The sequence below is a fragment of the Alligator mississippiensis genome, chromosome 1 (assembly GCF_030867095.1).
Source record: "Alligator mississippiensis isolate rAllMis1 chromosome 1, rAllMis1, whole genome shotgun sequence".
NCBI classification, from domain to species: Eukaryota; Metazoa; Chordata; order Crocodylia; family Alligatoridae; genus Alligator; species Alligator mississippiensis.
In genome coordinates, this window is record NC_081824.1 from 154,835,000 (window position 1) to 154,854,377 (window position 19,378).

Here is a 19,378-nt window from a genome sequence, read left to right on the forward strand (position 1 = left end):
GAATAATTAGATAATTAATATAGAGTACTTTAGTATTTTGGTTCTGGACTTTTTTTTCTTCTGGACATACAGACTATTACTATTTTCCTCCCCCTGTGCTTGATTCAAACTCACTTTTCTATAAACTCTGATAAAATAATTTTCTCCTGGTGAATATTATAATTTAACCAAATCTCTATCATTCCCATATAAGCCTTTTTTGATCTCTGCACACAGATTCTGAAGGCTATGATTTTGTTTGCACATACTTTATATCAACCATGTTTTCTACAACTGCAGGCTACTTATAAGGCAATGAACTAACTGGCAAGAGAAATACTCAAATTCCCCATCACATTCTTGATAGCATAGCATTCTTACGGCATTGCAGCAATTACTTAGATAAAAAAAAAAGTAATAATGAGGAAATAAAGTATTTAGCTTGCCCGAATACAGTTTGGCATGTGGAAACAAAGGAAAGGTACTGCAGTATGTAATGAGCAAAATTCTCACACATCTTCCGTGGTATCTGTAGCACAATATTAACCTTCTGACATGAGCAAAATACTAACATTCATCCATTATCAGCCATTATACTGCTTTCCTTGGTTAGTTCATCAGAAACTTCATTTGTAAAAAATGATTGCAGTTTTTCTTTTTTCATGAGAAATGCTTAAATATAAACAATAGGGAACAATTCTGAGCCATTTGGAATAGGGTTGCACCAATAGAGAATTTTTGGGCTGATACTAAAGGCTGATTTTTTAGTGAGTCATATCAGCCGATACTGATCTGATTCTGATATACAGCCAGGCAGTGTGGTGAGTGGCATCTGGCTGGTAAGTCTGTTGTGGAGTAAGGGGTGTGGGGGGGAAGATCGAGGTTCCCGCAGTGAGGGATGGAGTCGGGTAGGGACAGGTGCTGCACACCCAGGATGGAACAGGGAATGGAGCCACAAGTGGCTAGTTGCAAAGGGGGGGGGTGGGAGGAGAGGTGTGGGGAGTGGGGGTGGCTCCCACTGCTGCGCACACCCTGGGACAGCATGGGGATGTGCACATGGGGCAAGGGCGGGCTGCTTTTGTGGACTGGGCCTGGGATGGCACTGTGTTCGTCCCAATGGGGTGCGGGGCTAGGCTGCACTCATGGCAGGTGGCAGCAGCGCTGAGAGGGTGACTATGGGGGGGATGTAGCCACCCCAAAATTTTCTGTAGACCCCCAACCACCTCTCTCAGTGCTGCTGGTACCCACCCTGAGTGCAACCCTGCCCCAGCCCCTCTGCCAGGAAGAGCCTGGTGCCACCCTGGCCCCAGCTCATAGCAGCAGCCCATCGTCACTATGCTTGCAGATCCGGGGGCATACACGCCCATGCCCTCACGGAGTGCATGCAGCAGTGGGAGCCACCCCCCTCCTCAGGCCACCTGGATGAGCTGCTCACAACAACATCCCCTGCTCCACCCCAGCTGTGTAGCACCTGTCCCTGCCCCAGCCCCAGCCCCACTCCCTCCCTCACTGTGGGGGCTTCGATCTGCTGTCCCATGCCCCTTCCCTCACAACAGACTTACCAGCTGGACCCAGCTGCTCTCCACACTGCCGGGCTGTGCTCCTGGCTGCCCGTGTGCTTCACTGGGGCTGTGTGCATGCACAGGGCATTTATCAGTGGCATTATTAGCCAAAAAAAGCAGATTGCCAATACAGTCAATTTTCCTTATATCGGTGCTGATCTGATATGGGACTGATGTATCAGTGCACCTCTAATTTGGAATGGATGCATTCTTTGGGTGCAGACAGAAATGCAGCTCCCACCTGTAAGTCAGAACGATTTTTGCAAAGTGTGCTGAGTTACAATGTTATCCCAGACCAAACAGAAGTTCACTGTTGGTTCCAGGGGGGGCGGGAAATCTAGATGCTGGCTGCGAGCCTGCAGCCAGGCTCCCTTAACAATGGCCACAGCTCTCTGCCAGTGCTCACTGTTTTCAGAATGGGAGGGGGGAAAAGGCAGCAGAGGGATCTTATTCTTGGGGCTCCCCAGCTGGTACTGATGGGTGGGGTGGGTGGATTGGTGTTACTTTAAATTGCCAGTTGTTCAAATCAAGAGTGAGGCATTATAAAGAGGGATAAAGCAAAATGCTGTGTTTATTGATAACATGAAGCAGATACATAAGCTTGGACACACCAGTCATACAAACAGACGTAGACAGACATGTAGACAAAACCACTCCAGTAAGATGTTATACTTACCAGCAGAAGTTATCACTGGATGGCCAATCCAGGATATGAGCGTGGGTATACAGACACGCCTGTGCTCCAGGAAGTTGCAAAGAGTGGATTCCCCATCTTGACTTGTCTGCATCTCACTTTTATAGGGATTTCAAGTCTTTGTACAGCATTGGGGTTTTTCCATGCTCAGTTTTTAATTAGAGGTTATTTCTTCTGGTTATCTCAATTTGAGGTCATTCCAGTAAGGTTGGTATGTCCAATGAGGTCATTCTAGTAAAGTTGGTATTTCTGCCTTGAAGTATCGTGTAGTTGATATCTCTGCCTTGAAGCATTGTGTAGTTCAAATGGCAGGATATGCAAAATTCTTTCTTCTTACTATCTTCTTTGCACCTGATCACAGACAAATTCTTCAGCCATCCATTAATTAGCTTAATTAGTTTACTGTCTGGTAACTCATACATTGGCACCTTGTTGCTTACACAATCAGTTAAATCTTCTTCTGTTTTCATGCAAATAGTTACCATTTTTTAACCATTCACCCTCTCATACAGACACTCACGTACACAGGGCATACAAAGTTCATTTACTTATGTCAAACAGGGAACAAACACAAATATTGAGTTTTATTTGTTCATACACTCATAGGGGTTTATCAATTCAATACTATTATTACTTAAGGATAATAATTAATGTGCAAAAATTCATACCAGAAGGACCAGTAAAGCAGTCTGGGGGTATGACTGAGCCCTGTTGCCTGGACCTGTTCCAGGTCAGGGGTTGATGTTGGGAAAGTGAAGGGTTACCAAGTTGGCCACTGGTGACCAAGTGGGCAGAGTGTTAACTCCTAATGGAGGCTTCAGGCCAGCCCTGACCAGCCTGGATGACAAGCTACAGGGTAGCAGGCCAAGATGAGCAGCTGTGCTGACAGACTGAGGCCCCTGGGTTTGAGGACACAGCTTGACACATGGCAGGATGCATGTTGTTTGGCATGGGCATAGAATTCCACTATGGAGCTGCCCCCAGCCCAGCCCTGCAGACCAGGCAGGGAGTGGCTCTGTCCCAAACTCCAGGGCTGCCCTGTTCCTGATCTCCATGCTCAGCTGAGTGGATTGGGGATGGGCAGCCCGGATTCTGGTTCAGGAGCTGGGGCTACCCAAGCACATTCCCAGAGATTCTGAAATGGGTTGAGGGTAGCTCTGGGACCTGCGGCTGTCTGGAGCCTAGTGCTGACAATCAGCTGATTATCTTCACTGCCTCAGCCAGACCGAAAGTCCAGTTTGAGACCTGGGACTGATGCAGGCAATTAGGTGATTTTGTTGCCCTGTGGGGTCACGCCAACTCTCAGGATCTCAATATTGCACTGTTAGACAGGAGGGTGTGACACAATTACACATATGTAAACACAAATCAATTAGGTACGCATGCACACACACACACACACACACACACACACACACACACACCCAACTCAGGCACATACACATCCAAACCAGACTAGGCACATGCATACCTATCACCAATTCAAGCACATACACACTACTCACACCAAAAATTAGACAACAATCATTTGTTAATACCCACACACTCTGTACACATACATGGATCACTAATTCATATATCATGCACATGATGACATATATTCACCAGTTCACACACATACCACCCACCTACATATACACACAGGTGAGCTCCTAATTTGAATGGTACAGTATTTATGTGTGTGTTTGGGGTACTTGGGATACCTGAGGGAAGGTTAAGGTGAGAGAGAAAGTATAAGGAGTGAAAGTTGCTGGACCTGGGATTAGAACCAGTAGACTAGAGAGAAGCTGGCTGAGGAACTGAGGCTTGGGGTTACTTAAGGTCAAGTGGCCCCTGGGTTACTCGAGGTCACTGGTGCAAGGGAAAAAGCCCAGTGGCAAGGAGGAGACAGCCAGGAAATAAACTGAGGCAGAAACCTGGGAGCTTGGGGGGGCAGATACGTGGTGGCAAGGAGGAAACAGTCAGAAAACAGACAAATATTGAACTTGGGGTTTCAAAATAACAGGTTTATTAAACAGACAACACACTACACAGCCCCATGAAGTTATTGGTTCACGCATGCACGCACACACACATGCGCGCACACACAAGCTCTCACAATGGCAGCAGGAGAAAGAGACTCAGTGGAAGGGCTGGAGTCCAGGTAGGGAAGAGAAGCAGAGTCCAAGTCCTTGACTGAAGACAGGGTGGGTGGTGATAGCTACCTATCCAGGCTGGAAAGGGGTCCTTGTCCAGCAGGTGTTGTCCAGAGGGGGGTTGCCGGCAGGGCTTCTGGGTGGATAGGTGGTGTGGTGCTGGTCCAGATGGAGAGGGTGTCCTAAGGAGTCAGTCTTCACTACCTCTTTTTATGGGGCAGACTACCTCTGATCCCCTATGGGTAGGGCATGTCGGGGCAAGGCCAGTCCTGTTCCAGAGGGTTCCAAGTGTTCTTACTGAGCATGTGCAGCCTTGGCACAGTGGTGGGTTGCCTCATCTTTTGTTTCTTGAATGCTGAGGGTGCTTCCAAGGGCTGGGTCGTTGGTCCAGGTATTCGTTTTGATGGTTCGGTCATTCAGAGGGAGCTATTTTTAGACATACTGTCATTGTCTCTCAAGCACCCTCATTCATCTCCATTTATTCAGGAACCAAGTTACATAGAAGGGGTAGGTAGAGTCATAGGTTACAACATACTTACACAACAGGGCATGGGGGCAAGATGGAGACTTGACAAACAAAATGGAAACTTGACATGACTTATGCTAACTTATATATGTAGGCCTAAATCGTATAGTATCAGTAAAACAATAATATAGAACCGTAAAAATCAATATAAATACAATAATTATACAATATAAAGAAGGAGAAAAAACAAAACAAATACAATTTGCTACCAAAAATAAAAAGCTGAAGCTTATCCTATGTCTTAGCTCCCTTATACTTATCTATAAGGAATAGAGAAGGAGAGAAAAAGTCAGAAATGGTTGGGGAAGGGGAAGGAATGCATTTAAAAAAAGAAAAAAGAAAAACTGGAGGTAGGTTTTGCTACAATTTGAAATCATTAGCCCTGGGGCATTCTGGTTCCAGACAGTGGCCATGTCCACATGAGCATAGATGTTTGTTTCTCCAGGGACAAGTCTTGTGCTGCTCCTACTTGTCCCTGGGGAATACCTGTGCCATGCAGCCTCTGGCATGCAGCAGATTACCTGGGCTGGGGTAGGGGAGGATGGGGCCAGCAACTGTGCTGACCCCAGCAGCTTTACCTGGGGTCCTGGGGGCCTCAGGGTGCTGTAGCTGTGATGCTTCTGCAGCTGGGAGCCTGGTCAGGAGCCAGAGCATGGCTCTGGCCAGCCAGGCTCTGGTTTTGGGTGTTGTGCACTACCTCCACATGTGCTGCACCACATTTTTGTCATGGGATTTTTTGACTCTTGGAGATCCTGCAGTCAACCCTTCCCCGCCCCTTCCTCCCCCCCTTTACAAGGCAGCAGTGCAGGGAACACCTGCTTGTGTGGTGTGTGGTGCTGCAGACAGGGCTGCGGTGCCACATACCACGTGTCTGCACTTGTCTAGACGTGGCCAGTGGGGCTGTCCTCAGCCAGTAGTGACAAGCATCCAGCCCAGTCTGGAGTACAGCACATGCCTCGTATTCAAGTTAAGGTACTATACAATTCAGATGCAAAGATGTTCTCCAATATATATAGAACATCTTTTTTGATTTTTTGCCATTTTATGATACCTTTATTTGGATAAACATGAGGCATGTTATAATTTATGGTGCAGTTAACACATGAATTCTGCCAAAAATGTCATATCTTCCAGCGGCCTTTGTTAATCAGATTTTTCTAAAGCAGTGTGTGAGCATGGAGGCTTCTGCTTCTGTTGACTGGAAGATGTTTCATTTTAGATACTGTGAATTATTAAAGTGAATTACTCCATTTTGCACGTTGTAGAATTCATATAACTAACATTCATATTTCATATAGACTACCAGACAGTATGTTCTATTTTTAGTTCATAATAAAAACTTCCAAACTGTTTCTACAACATTCATGGAACAAGTATTTATCAGTTAAAGCTGTATACAGTCATTGCCCAGCGAGGATTCTATATATCTTCATTTTCTTTTTTTAAACTTTGTGAAATTCAGAAGTGTTATCTTTTCATTTCAAAAGTGCCTTCTTCCTTGCAAAATGTTATTTCTTTTTTTCCCTTTAATTACAAGAAATGCTTTCTTCCAAACTCAGTTAACTCTAAAATATGCTGTAAAATACATTTAGAGGGACTTGTTAGAGGTATAAATGAACAATTAATGCAAACATTTTTCTTTATGTATTCTCTTTATAGCCACTCTTCAACAACTGATTTCAGACACAATGGTACGCTGGGCTCAGGAGTCGGTAATAGAGGATCCTGAGTTAGTGAGGGCCATGTTTGTTTTGCTGCATCGCCAGTATGATGGTATTGGTGGCCTGGTTCGAACCTTACCAAAGACGTACACCATAAATAGTGTATCAGTAGAAGACACTATCAACCTGCTAGCATCTCTGGGCCAGATCCGTTCTCTGCTCAGTGTCCGAATGGGGAAAGAGGAAGAAAAGCTCATGATTCGTGGATTAGGGTAAATCATTGGAGTACCATATCACTAAATTTATAAATCATATTCCCATATTGTTTGTCTTATTGTTATCACCTGGGTTAAATACATTGTTTGAATATGAATATAATATCTGTCTGTGGTTTGCTAAATAGAGAAGTTTGGTTTGGGATTTATGGTGTCTTTTGCAGTGTTAAGACCTATACTTTGTCACATTGTTAGCAGATGATAGTAGAAAAGTATAAGAGCCTGTAATATATGAGTTGTTATATCTGGAACAGTGAAACTTTGAAGGTTACTATGGGCCTAACATGGCACATTCTATTAATTGAGTGATTTCAGGTTGCCTGCACATGCAAATACCCTAGCTATAAGTGAGGATTAACCTAGGAGCCCTAATGCCTAAAAACAGATTTCTTCCACTTGAGCTTACAGGAAACACATTTATCTGTGAGATATTAATAGATTCTCAGCTGCTGGCATCAGGTACCAGGGGAAACCTGATCTTACTCATTAAACCAATGTATTCCGATAATCTTCAAACTGCAGGTACAAATCACGGTTGTTTCTGAATTTGCTAAAAGAGGAAAATGGATTTTCCATTCTGTTTTAGTTTGTTGCTTGAATCAGAGGTGGGTTTTTTTCTACCTTTTGCTGAAGCAGCATTGCCTAGACTCCCACCATGATGCTAATGGTATCATTTTGAGAGGAGAACAAGAGTTTGTCTTGAATCAATCTGAGTAATGCCCCTTGTTTGTCCACCATCAGACCTTGCAACAGATATCATCTACCAAGCACCAGCTTCTATGAGTACTCCTTTTATGTGTATTGGGTATGTGTTACTAATTATTTTTAGGTCCTTGTTAAAAAAAATCCAAGTATTTCCACATGGTGTGTAGTTCTTAGGAAACATTGAAAGCTTTTCTCTCTCAGAAATGCCATTGATAGTAACTTTGAAATGCACTGATCTTTTCGTTGCAACTATTCCTTTAGCAGTGCTCTTGGCTCTGATTCTGCATAGTGCTTCCAAAGAAATATAGCTCAGCTTGCATGATTAAACCTCCAGCATTTGGTCTCTATTATAGAGAATTTTGTAATATTTGATGGTATTATTTTTTGTTACCATGTACTTTCATGAGCAGAAATCAGCTTTCCTCCAGAGTATGATAGTCAGTGGAGGCTTGAGGGTCAAGAATTGTTTAAAAATTAATGAGAACATATGCTTACTTAAATCAGGACATCCCTACAGGGATTAACCTGGGTAGAACAACTTCATCAGTTGAAATTGATGATTTTGTGTGGGACTAATTACACATATATTTTGTTCTTCATAATGAAGTCATTCTTTTGTATATTTATAAGGAATATACATTCCTTATATATTAATTTTTTGAGCCCTCCTAGTATAGTTAACGTTTTATTATTTGAACAACAAAGTAGGCCACAAGCATTTCTTCTAATTGCATGGGTACATTGTGTAAGAAATAGCCTAAAATACAAGTTGCAAGTTTACATCAAGGAAAGCATCATTAATACTAAATGTATTATATAGTAGAGCAAAGTTTTGATATCCTGTATGTGTTCAATGCTGTTGTGCTTTTTATGACCTGACGTAACCAATGAGATTAAACGTGAGTTGCAAGCATATCCAGATACATCATTTTATAAATAAACAAACTAAGTATAGGCTTATTTGCAAAATGTCCTGGATAGGAAGGGTAAGAGAAATATTTTGTCACATAATATATTTTAAATTTACCCTTTTATTTTGAGTTTCCTGAAAGCGCAAGCTATTACATGATTTCTACACTTAGAAATACTTCATGGCTCAAGTTGTATAAAGATAATATATTTAAATTTTGGAGAATCATGCTGTATAGCACCTATCCTATAGACTACCTCTAGTCCCAAGGTTCTTAGCATGTATGTATGACAACTATTATGTACAGAGGTACTTCAAGGAGCTGGCATATCTCACTTGCAACTTTAGCAAGGGAGAAAGTCCATTACCAGTGAGAAAGTGCGTGTCTGTGTACAAATTCACACACATAGTAATGGGGTATCATGTACAGGTACAGGGCATGTCTACCCATGAATTTGTGTGCCCTAACTTAATGCGCCTTAGCCTAAGGTGCATTAAGGTGATTTAGGTGCGTGTCTACATGTGGATACCTTAAGGCACCTTAATGCGGCTCACTTGCATGGAAGCCCTTGCAGCCTACACTGGACAGCTCCCTGCACAGGTGGGCCCTAACCCCCACTCCCTGTTTCTCCATTTCTGGTGAATGAGACCAAAGCCCACCTCCCAGGGCCACGTGCTGCTGCCCAGCACTGCCAGGAAGAAAAAAGCGGCAGCTGGTGTTGCAGCCCCTAGTGGTCCCCCCATGCCTCTGCTTCAGGGTAATCTTGCTTGTGGGGCAATTCAGCCCTGTAGGGGCAAGACGCCTTGCTGCCCACCCGGGATTCAGGCACCCTTAAAAGCCCACACTGGGGCTGCCACTTGGTAGAGTAGATGGGCTGGAACCGTGTCTGACCCCAGGGCCCAGGGCCCAGTGCTGCTTTCTCTGCTGCAACCACCTCCATCCCAGGCAAGCGCTTGGCTTCCCTGCTGGCAGGACACTGCTCATGGGAGAGGTGGCATCAGATCCTGGGTGCTCTGTTTGGCTCAGCCAAGGCAGTCTGGGACTGCGTCTGCCTCCAGCACCCCAGCACCCAGCACTGCATCTGCCTCCAGCACCCAGGCTTTCCCTGCTCTGCTTGCCTGATCCAAGGCTGAGCCCCTGTCTGTGCTGCATCCAGCCTTCCTGGGCTGGGCTAAGTTGAGCCCCCAGGAGTTGATGCTGCCTCTTCCATGGGCAGCATCCCACCAGGAGGGAAGCTGAGCGCTTGCCTGTGATGGAGGTGGCTGGAGAGGAGAAAGTGACGCCAGGCGCTGGGGTCAAATGCAATCCCAGCCTGCCTGCTGTACTGGGCAGGAGCTCCAACTTGGGCTTCTAAAGGTGCCTGAATCCTGGTGTCCCACCCCTTCAGGGATGCATGGCCCAGCCAGCAAACCCACCTCAAGGCAGAGGTGTGGGGGAGCTGTTAGCAGTTGCAACACCAGCCTCTACTTTTTTCTCCCTGGCAGCGCCCAGCAGCAGCACATGGACCCAACAGCTGAGCTCCACTGGCGCAGATGACATAGCATTAAGGGGCTGTACCGTGTCTACACATGGGTTATGGCAACTTAACTAATTGGGCCTAAATTTTATACTTGCTTTATGCAGGTATCAAATGTCACCCTAAGTTGTTATATTTAAGGTGCATTAAGGACAGGCATGTGTAGACCTGTCTTTAAAGTGCCTTAAATATGGAAACAAATACGATGTAAATCACTTTACACATAAACAGGTATAAGGGATCAGAAACTAGTTCAGATCTGTAAAACAAGAGAAGTTCAGTGCACATAAACTGCTTTCAAAATGGCCAAAACTGGTTTAAGATAAACCTGCATGGATGTAGTATTAGACTTAACTGATTTAGATTAAATTGGTTTATTAAACTTCTGTCCCAGATACCCTCCAGATTCAAGTTAACTTGCAGTCCCCCAGCATCCCAGAATGCTTTGCACTTCCCTGCAAATTCATTCCTCACTAAGTGGATGGGCTAGCCTTGACCCAAGCTGTCTGCTTCAGCCAAGCAGGGAGGCATACTCTAGTGTCCCTGGCTTCTGGCATGAGCCACTGTAGACATGTGACTGCATTTCCAGAATCAAAATGAATGTCTGTTCACTTGCTTATCAGTTCAATATGTGCAGTTTAGACTAACCTGTGAAGACTGAATTAATTTAGCTTCAGGCTTTTTGATACTCTGTACTTAGCCTTGGGCACCAGGCAGGCCATCTTGTGAACTGAAGTATATGATTAAAGGTTATATTATGAATTGGTTTGTACTAACAAAATTTAAAATGTTTGCATTTGTTCCAACCCATCTTCAAGGAATTATGAATTCCTAAATCAACTTGTACTTAACCATCCTTCTCACCTGTTCCAGCATTAATCCACTTCAGTTCTCTACCTTTCTGGATAAATAAAGACCTCTCCCACATACCTTGAACTCCATCTAGTTATAACAATCAGATTCTCTTCCTCTTGGGTTTCCCACTGACAGCTGTCTAGCCTCTGCTGGTGAAGACTTTTGAGTAGTGTTTGAGTCCACATTTAACTCCTTTCTTACCAATAATTGTTTAGAAATTACATTTAAGCAATATACATCTTGCGATAGTGAATTGTCTCTAATAGATGAAAATACTGGATGCCTTCATTGTTTAAAACGAGGGTTTTCCTGGATCTTTCAAGTATTTCTTTGCCTAGAATATCAGCCCAAAGTAATGTTTCATAGTTTCATAGTAGCTGGGTCAGGAAGGAACTGAACAGATCATCTAGCCTGACCCCCTGCCACAGGCAGGAATGGATGCTGGGTTCACAAGACCCCAGGCAGGTGATCATCCAACCCCTCTTGAATTTGCCCAAGGTAGGGATGAGGACCACTTCCCTGGGAAGCTGGTTCCAGATTTTGGCCACCCTAACTGTAAAATATTGCCTTCTGATCTCTAACCTAAACCTATTCTCCATCAGCTTATTACCATTGTTCCTTGTCACCCCGGGTGGTGCTGGGGTGAAAAGGGCTCTTCCTATTTGCTGATGATCTCCCCTCATGAGCTTGTAGGCAGCCACCAGTTCCCCCCCTCAGCTTCCTCTTGCTGAGGCTGAACAGGTTCAGGTCCCTCAGTCTCTCCTCATAGGGCCTGTCCTGCTGCCCTCTCATCAAGCAGATGGCCCTCCTCTGAACCCTCTCCAGGCTGGCCACATCCCTTTTGAAGTGCGGCTCCCAGTACTAGATGCAGTACTCCAATTGCGGCCTGACCAAAGTCGCATAGATGGGGGAGTATCACCTCTCTGGATCGGCTTGAGATGCACCTTTGGATGCATGACAAGGTATGGCTGGCCTTGCTGGCTGCGGTCTGGCATTGGCGGCTCATGTTCATCTTGGAGTCAATAATGAGTCCAAGATCCCTTTCTGCCTCTGCTTTCAAGAGGGGAACTCCCCAACCTGTATGTATGTTGTGGATTCCTTCTCCCAAGGTGCAGCACCCTGCAGTTGTCTACGTTGAACCCCGTCCTATTCTCATCTGCCCACTTTTGTAGTTTGTCTAATGTTGATGGAGAAAACCTCAGAAGCACAGACAACAATCTCTGTCAGCTCCTCTTACCATGAGCTCTGTAGAGGTATGACTCAATCTTGGTGTCTGCTAGCAGCCTGGTACTGAGGTCCCCAAAATAATATGACATATCAAAAGAAATGGCAAAATATAATGGTTCCACAGGCAGAACCAGATGGGAATCCTCTGCTTCTCTCCACTACCTTTAGAAAAATGTGTGTCAGAGAATTAGGTACCCTCCCAATGTCCAGGTAATAGTTCCCTTTTTTATCTAGTTTTTAATTCTTTCCTTGATCTTGATGGCAGTCTTTGCAGACAAATGCCTAAAGGAAAGAGATATAATTGGCATGATAGTTAGGAAACATTTTATGACAAAAGCTGTGTCAAAACCAGTATGTTCCTGCAAATATTGTGGTTTCAATAAATCAACATTTTCCAACCAAAACAAAAAACTGGTTTGAAAAATTCCTGATCAGCAACCATGTAAATTTAATTCTGAAATTTGGAGTTGCACCTTGTGTAAGGAATGCAGAAGTAGGGATTTTCTTCACACAGGTAGATTTGTGGTTATTGTGTGATAGAAAAACAAATGAAATGGTTTTTTTTTTAGTGAACAGTACATTATAATCCATTTCTTATTCTGTTTCCCCATAGAGACATCATGAACAATAAAGTGTTTTATCAACATCCTAATCTTATGAGAGCTTTAGGAATGCATGAGACTGTTATGGAAGTGATGGTAAATGTACTTGGAGGAGGAGAATCCAAGGTAAAGGATTTCATTGGTAGAAGACTGGGAATTTAGCATTTAGCCTTTTAAACCTTACTCCTACAGGGTGCTGAGCTTACTGGAGGTGCTAAGAGCCCTCAGTCATGTTCATTTTATTGGAAAAAAATATAATTAAGTTCTACATGGACAGAATTACTGCAGTATACCACCTCAAAAATGTTATATCGCTTCTAATTATTGTCCTTATAGTATTATGGAATAAGATAAGTATCCTACTGTAACCTACTATATTTTATAGGTATTGATGTCAAGAGACTCTTGTCTGAAAGTTTCCAGTTCTCTCTCTCCCCTTCCTCTCTCTCTCTCACTCACACCCACTCCCACACCCACACACCCCACCCACTCACCAATTATAGAGGACCACAGAATTGGCCTCTGGAACTGAATTCTGTGCATATGTCAGTGTTTGAATCTCATCTTTAGAGGTGTATTTTCTCTTGTTAAAGCAGTAGTTTGATCTGTGCTATGAGATTTAAGGAGGGTATACACTTATGCCAAGCTCTGTTGATTTCAGTGAGGCCTGTGTGGAAAGGTTACTTAGCAGGTTTGGCGTATAATTTAAATTAATGAAGACTAATATGATAAAGGCTTAAGCATATACTGATTTATATATATATATATATTCGTTCTAACAATCTTTTTATTAACCTTTTTTATTATTATTATTTTAAGGAAATCACATTTCCTAAGATGGTGGCAAACTGCTGTCGTTTTCTATGTTATTTTTGCCGCATCAGCAGGCAGAATCAAAAAGCTATGTTTGATCATCTTAGTTATTTGTTGGAAAATAGCAGTGTTGGACTTGGTAAGTAATAATATAAACTGTATCTAAAATGTGTTGTGTATATATAAACCTTGAAAATATTTCATTGATTTAAACTAACATATCCCACTCCCTTCTGCTTCGAGCAATACTTCTATATAAAAAAAAGGCTTTGAAAGAAAAGAATCTAACATACCTAGAGTTACTCAATCTTAAGGATTGAGTAAAATTAAAGCTGAATGGTTGAGCTCTACCAATTATGAGGAGATTGAAGTGGCAAAGACCCAAGAGGAGGTAGTGTAGCCAGGAATTTTACTTGTATTTACGTAGAAGAAAGGCAGGAAAGTCTGATCCTGAAATGCAGGATTACACTTTGTACCTCAAGTAAGGGCAAGCTCTAATTTATGACTAGCAAGGCAAAATTAAGTGCCTGCAGTTGCCTTTCTTGGGGATCTTTCCAGCTGTCCTTGCCCAGACTGGCTAAGTTCTTCCACCTTGTTCAGGAGGCAGTGCCAAGGCAAGTGCAGATAGAAGGGCATGGTGGTGCTTTCATTCTTGTATGAAGTTGCTTGTAAGTGAATTCTGAATTAAGTTTTTGAAGGATCTGGCTGATGCTGGGTGGAGTTCCTAAACTTTTATATCACTCAGAAATGCAGAGACCCAAGGTTACTGACCTTCTTTATCCTAAAAGGCTTCAAACTAGCTTTTCGCACCTCTTTGAAGGATGACCAAACCACCGGGCACTCTTCATGTCTCCTACTGAAGTTGAGACACTGTGCAGCAAGGAATTTAAGATTCATGAGTCCCAAGGGAAAGCAAGCAGGAATATGCATCTGACTATGGTCCAGTGGTAATGACTTTTGCTTGGGAAGGGAAAGACTTGGGTTCCAGTTCCTGTTTCTGAGGGTTCCTGCCATTGCCTTTTGTATTACAGTCATTGGCTAAATTTGTAGGGTGTTGAGAGTGGGGAACCAGAAACTGGGTCTCCCCCTGTCTTAGCTGGATATCTTTGTCACTGGATGACAGGACCTTGTTCTCATGCTTTCTCTCAGTCTGGCTATGTGACATGCTCTTAGCATGTGAAAGAGTTGCACTTGAAGCTCCTCATGCTGAAGGGCATATAACCTAGATCTTACACTTTCTGGATAGGTAATCCAGCCAACAGTATGGGCTAGTATGGGTACTACCATTTCCTCCTATTCCCCCATCTTTTGTTTCTGAATGGAAGTGGCTGTGGCTGCTGTGTTTTGTGGTTAACAATGCTGCCAGTGTGTTTCCAGTGTGCTTTGAGCATCTCCATCAAATTGAACCCTTCAGGATATGTCTTAATTGTTCCCAAGCATGCTCTGTACACTCACTCCTGCTTGAAACTTTCATATATATATACAAATGAGGTTGCTCTGGGGTCATCCATGTGCAGCCATTCGTACAACTTTCATCTCTGGTTTGATAAGGATAACCCTGGAGAAGTTTCATTGGCACATTTTTGTGTCTGGAACAGGTGGGGTGGGACTTTCTCATAAATATTCTGGTCAAGGCAAGCTGCTATTGAAGCATGGATATACCCTGAAAAGACTTAAGTATAGGAGCACCTATTTTGTGAATGCAAATGCAGTTAAGCACAAGGTAGCTTTTGAAATGGTCAGTGCAGCCAAGATGACCATAGTTCTGGACATCTGCAGTAGCAGCACTTTAGAGACCTGAGTAAGTTCTTCTGATATAGACTTAGTTGTGTATGGACTCTCAGGTGCCTAAATGTTTAGGTTGTTTTTTGTAGATTGCTTACTTGGACTTAAGTACTTGAATTCTGCCTAAAGTGGTTTTTAGGCAATTACATGTCTTTTTTGGTATGTAATCTAAACTTTCCTTGTTAGAATGTTGTTTTAGGACAGAAGCATTGTCACAATTTAATTTTGGAGTACAAATAACCATTTTCCCTTTTTCATGAAGTCATAGTACTATGACGACCACTACACATGACAGGTATCGCACAATGGACTGGTTAATTACACAATTAGCTTGAGACCAGCTACGTGTTCAGAGTATCTATCACACAACACGAAGCTCCAAACAGCTATCAAGGTAGACCTAAAAAATGTGCACTAACTTTATAGCTGGTTGCTATCGAGCTTTAATTTGCACATGTAGCAGGGTCTCACCTGCAGCTGGAAGCCGCATCAGATATGGGCTCCCAGCCACAAGGGTGCACCTTGCCCAGCCAGGGCTGCGAGTCTTGCAACTGGTGAGGACTCTTTAGCCCCAGGAGCTGTGGACTCTGTCCTGGCAGCAGCCTGCAGCTGCTGGGACCCAGAGTCCCACAGCTATGGTTGCTGGTTCCCTTCAGTGTTCCTCCTGGTGCCGGGACCCAGCAGCTGCAGGGCATGGCTATGATCTCCCCACCCCAGGGGTTCATGAAACCTCTGTGGTGGGGGGATCACCACTGCAGCAAACTCCCCATGCCAGGGGTTCTTGGAATGCCAAGGGCAGGAGGACTGCGTCAGCAGTGATCTCTCAGCCATGGGGAGCACTGGGTGCCTGTGTGGCTGGGAGCTCCTCAGTGATGGGGTTCCCAGCCACAAAGGGCTTGTTTCTTGCCAGTGCAGGGGGTGTCTAGGATTGGGCTCCCTCTGCACTGACAATAAGGCACAACGGGATCTAATATGTGATCCCACAATTGTGCCTTCTGCCATGCATATGTGGCATGGCAGGAGGTGCAATTTTGTGAATCATGCATTAGATCCTATTGCATCTTTACTTGCATGTGTAGGGGGGGTCTATGAGAACTGTTAAATCTGTACCATATTAATTTAGAAATAATACATTTAACTTCCAGTGTTAAGAACAGAACAAATTACCAAAATTATGATCATAAAACCAAACTTGGGAAGTTGTAAATTAAAAAAATATTTAAAAAATATGAGCACATAAAATAAAGCATTGTGTCTGAATGGATATTTGCTACCATAAATGTGTAATGGCTGAACTTCAGCTGCATGCACCTAATTGTTGTTTTAAGTGTTAACTTATTTTAACAGCATCCCCTTCTATGCGAGGATCAACCCCTCTAGATGTTGCAGCAGCATCTGTGATGGATAACAATGAACTTGCACTAGCTTTAAGGGAACCCGATTTGGAAAAGGTTGGTATCCATCTTTTTCTAGTCTTTTGTTGGCAGTGAAAATATAAACAGAGGGGGGAAAAAAGGCATTGCCACCACTAGTTAGGACGAGAAAATCTGTATTTTAGAAATGTTGTGCAGGAAGAAAAAGCATGACATGGATGAAGACTGGACATAGGGGTATAGAAAGTGTGTTAAGTGAAAGATCCATTTTTGGTACCCTAAGCTTAAATTGATTGCTGGACACCCACAACGAGGTGTCAAACAGACAAACCAAGGGGTTTTTTTGGCCAGGAGACTGGTCAAAATGGAAGAGTAGATCTGTGAGTGGTCAGCGTGAAAAAATGGTTGAAGATATGTTTTCAAATAAGGATACAATGAAGAAGGACAAGAGGAATCAGTTAAAGAATTTTGATATTTGGGACTTTTGCTGAAGGTTGCAGTAGAATTAGGAACCTCCTGAAGGAATGATTATAAAGGCAGGAGGAAAACAATTGGGAGATGAAACTTCCAGAAATGTATTATGGTTGACAGTATCATGGGTAGCCAAAGGAGAAGGATGAAGATGAAATATTGCTCTTCAGATTTGTCCAAGATAAGACCATAAGAAGTTTTTATAAGGACTGCTTTAGTTTGTGGACTGTATATGAGGAAACTTTCTTCTGAAGTTGTGACTTTCCTCCTTTTAGTATAATTTGTTTTTTCATGTTAACTTATTTTTAGGTAGTTCGCTATCTGGCTGGATGTGGTTTGCAAAGCTGCCCTTTGTTGATTTCTAAGGGCTATCCAGACATTGGATGGAATCCAGTTGAAGGAGAAAGATATCTGGATTTTCTTCGATTTGCTGTTTTTTGCAATGGTACTTTTAGGACCCTATCAATTTTATACTTTTCTTAAAACTCTATTAATTATCAATGTTAAATCTGTCATTTAATATGCATACTGGTCCTTTGGCATCCAAACAGGACTCTACTGAAGTTCAAAAGAGTTATCCAAATTGGCTAGCTGCTACAACATTCATGATGTCCTCCATTTTGGCTGTACATTTTTCCCTATGAATCTATGCTAGAAACTCATAGAGAGTGTCCAAGTAGTGAAGGCTCTCTCACTGTCTTCTTTTGAAGCTGGTGCACCCAGGACTCTCACTTCTAGAAGAAAGCTATAGATACTGGACTAAAGAATGTTATTTTTCACTTGCTTTCTTGAACTTCTGGCTACCAGTGGCCCTACTGTATATCCTAAGGGTTAGACCACTCTCTTGGGAACTGGGAGATGTGGATTAAAATCCCCTGAGGTTGAGCTGATTCTAATAAGTGAGTCTCATATATCCTTGTCAAATGCTGTAATCACTAGGCTACTGGACAAAAGGTGAGTGCCACCACTACATTAGAAGGACAGTGACACATTATGAAACATATCAGTACTGATCATAAGAACGTATTGTCAGACACAGGGCTAAATATTTGGAGATTGAATGACTGGAGGCCCTTAATATTCAGCAGAAATCAGTGCCTAAGCTTCTGAGAGATGCAAGACTTTGGACATGTTTTTGTGTTTAGCATTTCCTTTTGCCTACCTCTAGGCACCCTCAATTGTCATTCTACATCTCCTCACTCTTTCTCTGCACCTAAAACTTCATCTCTCTTCAGAGGCACCTCAGTTTCCCCATTGACTGGATAAGGATCCAGGCAACTAACCTGGTCAAACTGAATTGCCCTCCTGGAAAAGGAGCCTAAAACTTAGGTACAGGCAGTCCTCAGACTTATGACACAACTGATTCCTGAAAACCGCGTCTTAAGTTGAAATGTTGTAACTCAGAACCAATTTTGCCATGTTATAAATGGGGGATTGGTTCCTGAATCAAGGCCCGATACCCTATTTTCACCAAAAATAACCGGAATTTTCTACTAAATCAATTATATGAGTAATACAGCTACATTGATGTATTTATATTGTAAATAGTAATCACATTGATTTGGAAGGACTTCTTTGAGATGACTTTGATGGGCTTTTTGAAGGGATCTTGGCTGCAAGTTTTTCTGGAGTCTTGTCTGCTTTCTTAAAGAAAGTGTCCAAGGAAGTTTGGAAACATGTTCTCTAGGGAGATGGGTAACGAAGCAAACTTATCTGATGCAATGCAATGCCAGCAAACCAAGTGTCATAAAGTTGAAACTGATCTCAGAAATTCAAAATGGTGTCAATTTATAAACTGCATAAGTGCCATTCATTGTAACTCAAAACATCTTAAGTCGAGGACTACCTGTATTAGAAAACTAACTGGAGGTGCATACAGACTCAATTTTAAGTTGGCCTAAGCATTTAAAAGCCCCTTTCAAAAGTGACTTGGAGTATTAGTGAGGGGGCCTGGTGCAGGGTGGGTGGACCCAATGATTTTGCAAGGTCCCTTCCAGCCCCTTACAATTTATGAATTGTAGAACCTAATGAATTAGGAACCTAAATCCTGTTGGCTTTCAAATGAATTTTAGGCACCTAAGCACTTTTTAGTCACCTACTAGAAATAGATATTGCCAAATGAAGCAGATCAACTGTGCCAGGAAGAGTCCATATTAATGCGTGAAACATATCAACTGTTGTCCCACCCATTGTACTTGTGGCACAACATATAAGATATTCCCCACTTCTAGAGATGCAGCCTCAGCACTCTTCAGGAACGTTGGAGATTGCCAGGAGCATGTCTTGGG

The 19,378-nt window shown here is 43.0% G+C and overlaps 1 protein-coding gene across 1 annotated transcript in view; it reads left to right on the plus strand.

The window, feature by feature from the left end:
- The window catches only part of RYR2 (ryanodine receptor 2), an 875,416-nt gene that overhangs the window by 609,828 nt on the left and 246,210 nt on the right, over positions 1–19,378 (plus strand). Inside the window, exons 40-44 of the mRNA XM_059715710.1 lie at positions 6,556–6,829; positions 12,660–12,774; positions 13,468–13,600; positions 16,594–16,697; positions 17,400–17,535. Of these exons, the coding sequence (XP_059571693.1) occupies positions 6,556–6,829; positions 12,660–12,774; positions 13,468–13,600; positions 16,594–16,697; positions 17,400–17,535 (762 nt within the window). The remainder of the gene's footprint in view (positions 1–6,555; positions 6,830–12,659; positions 12,775–13,467; positions 13,601–16,593; positions 16,698–17,399; positions 17,536–19,378) is intronic.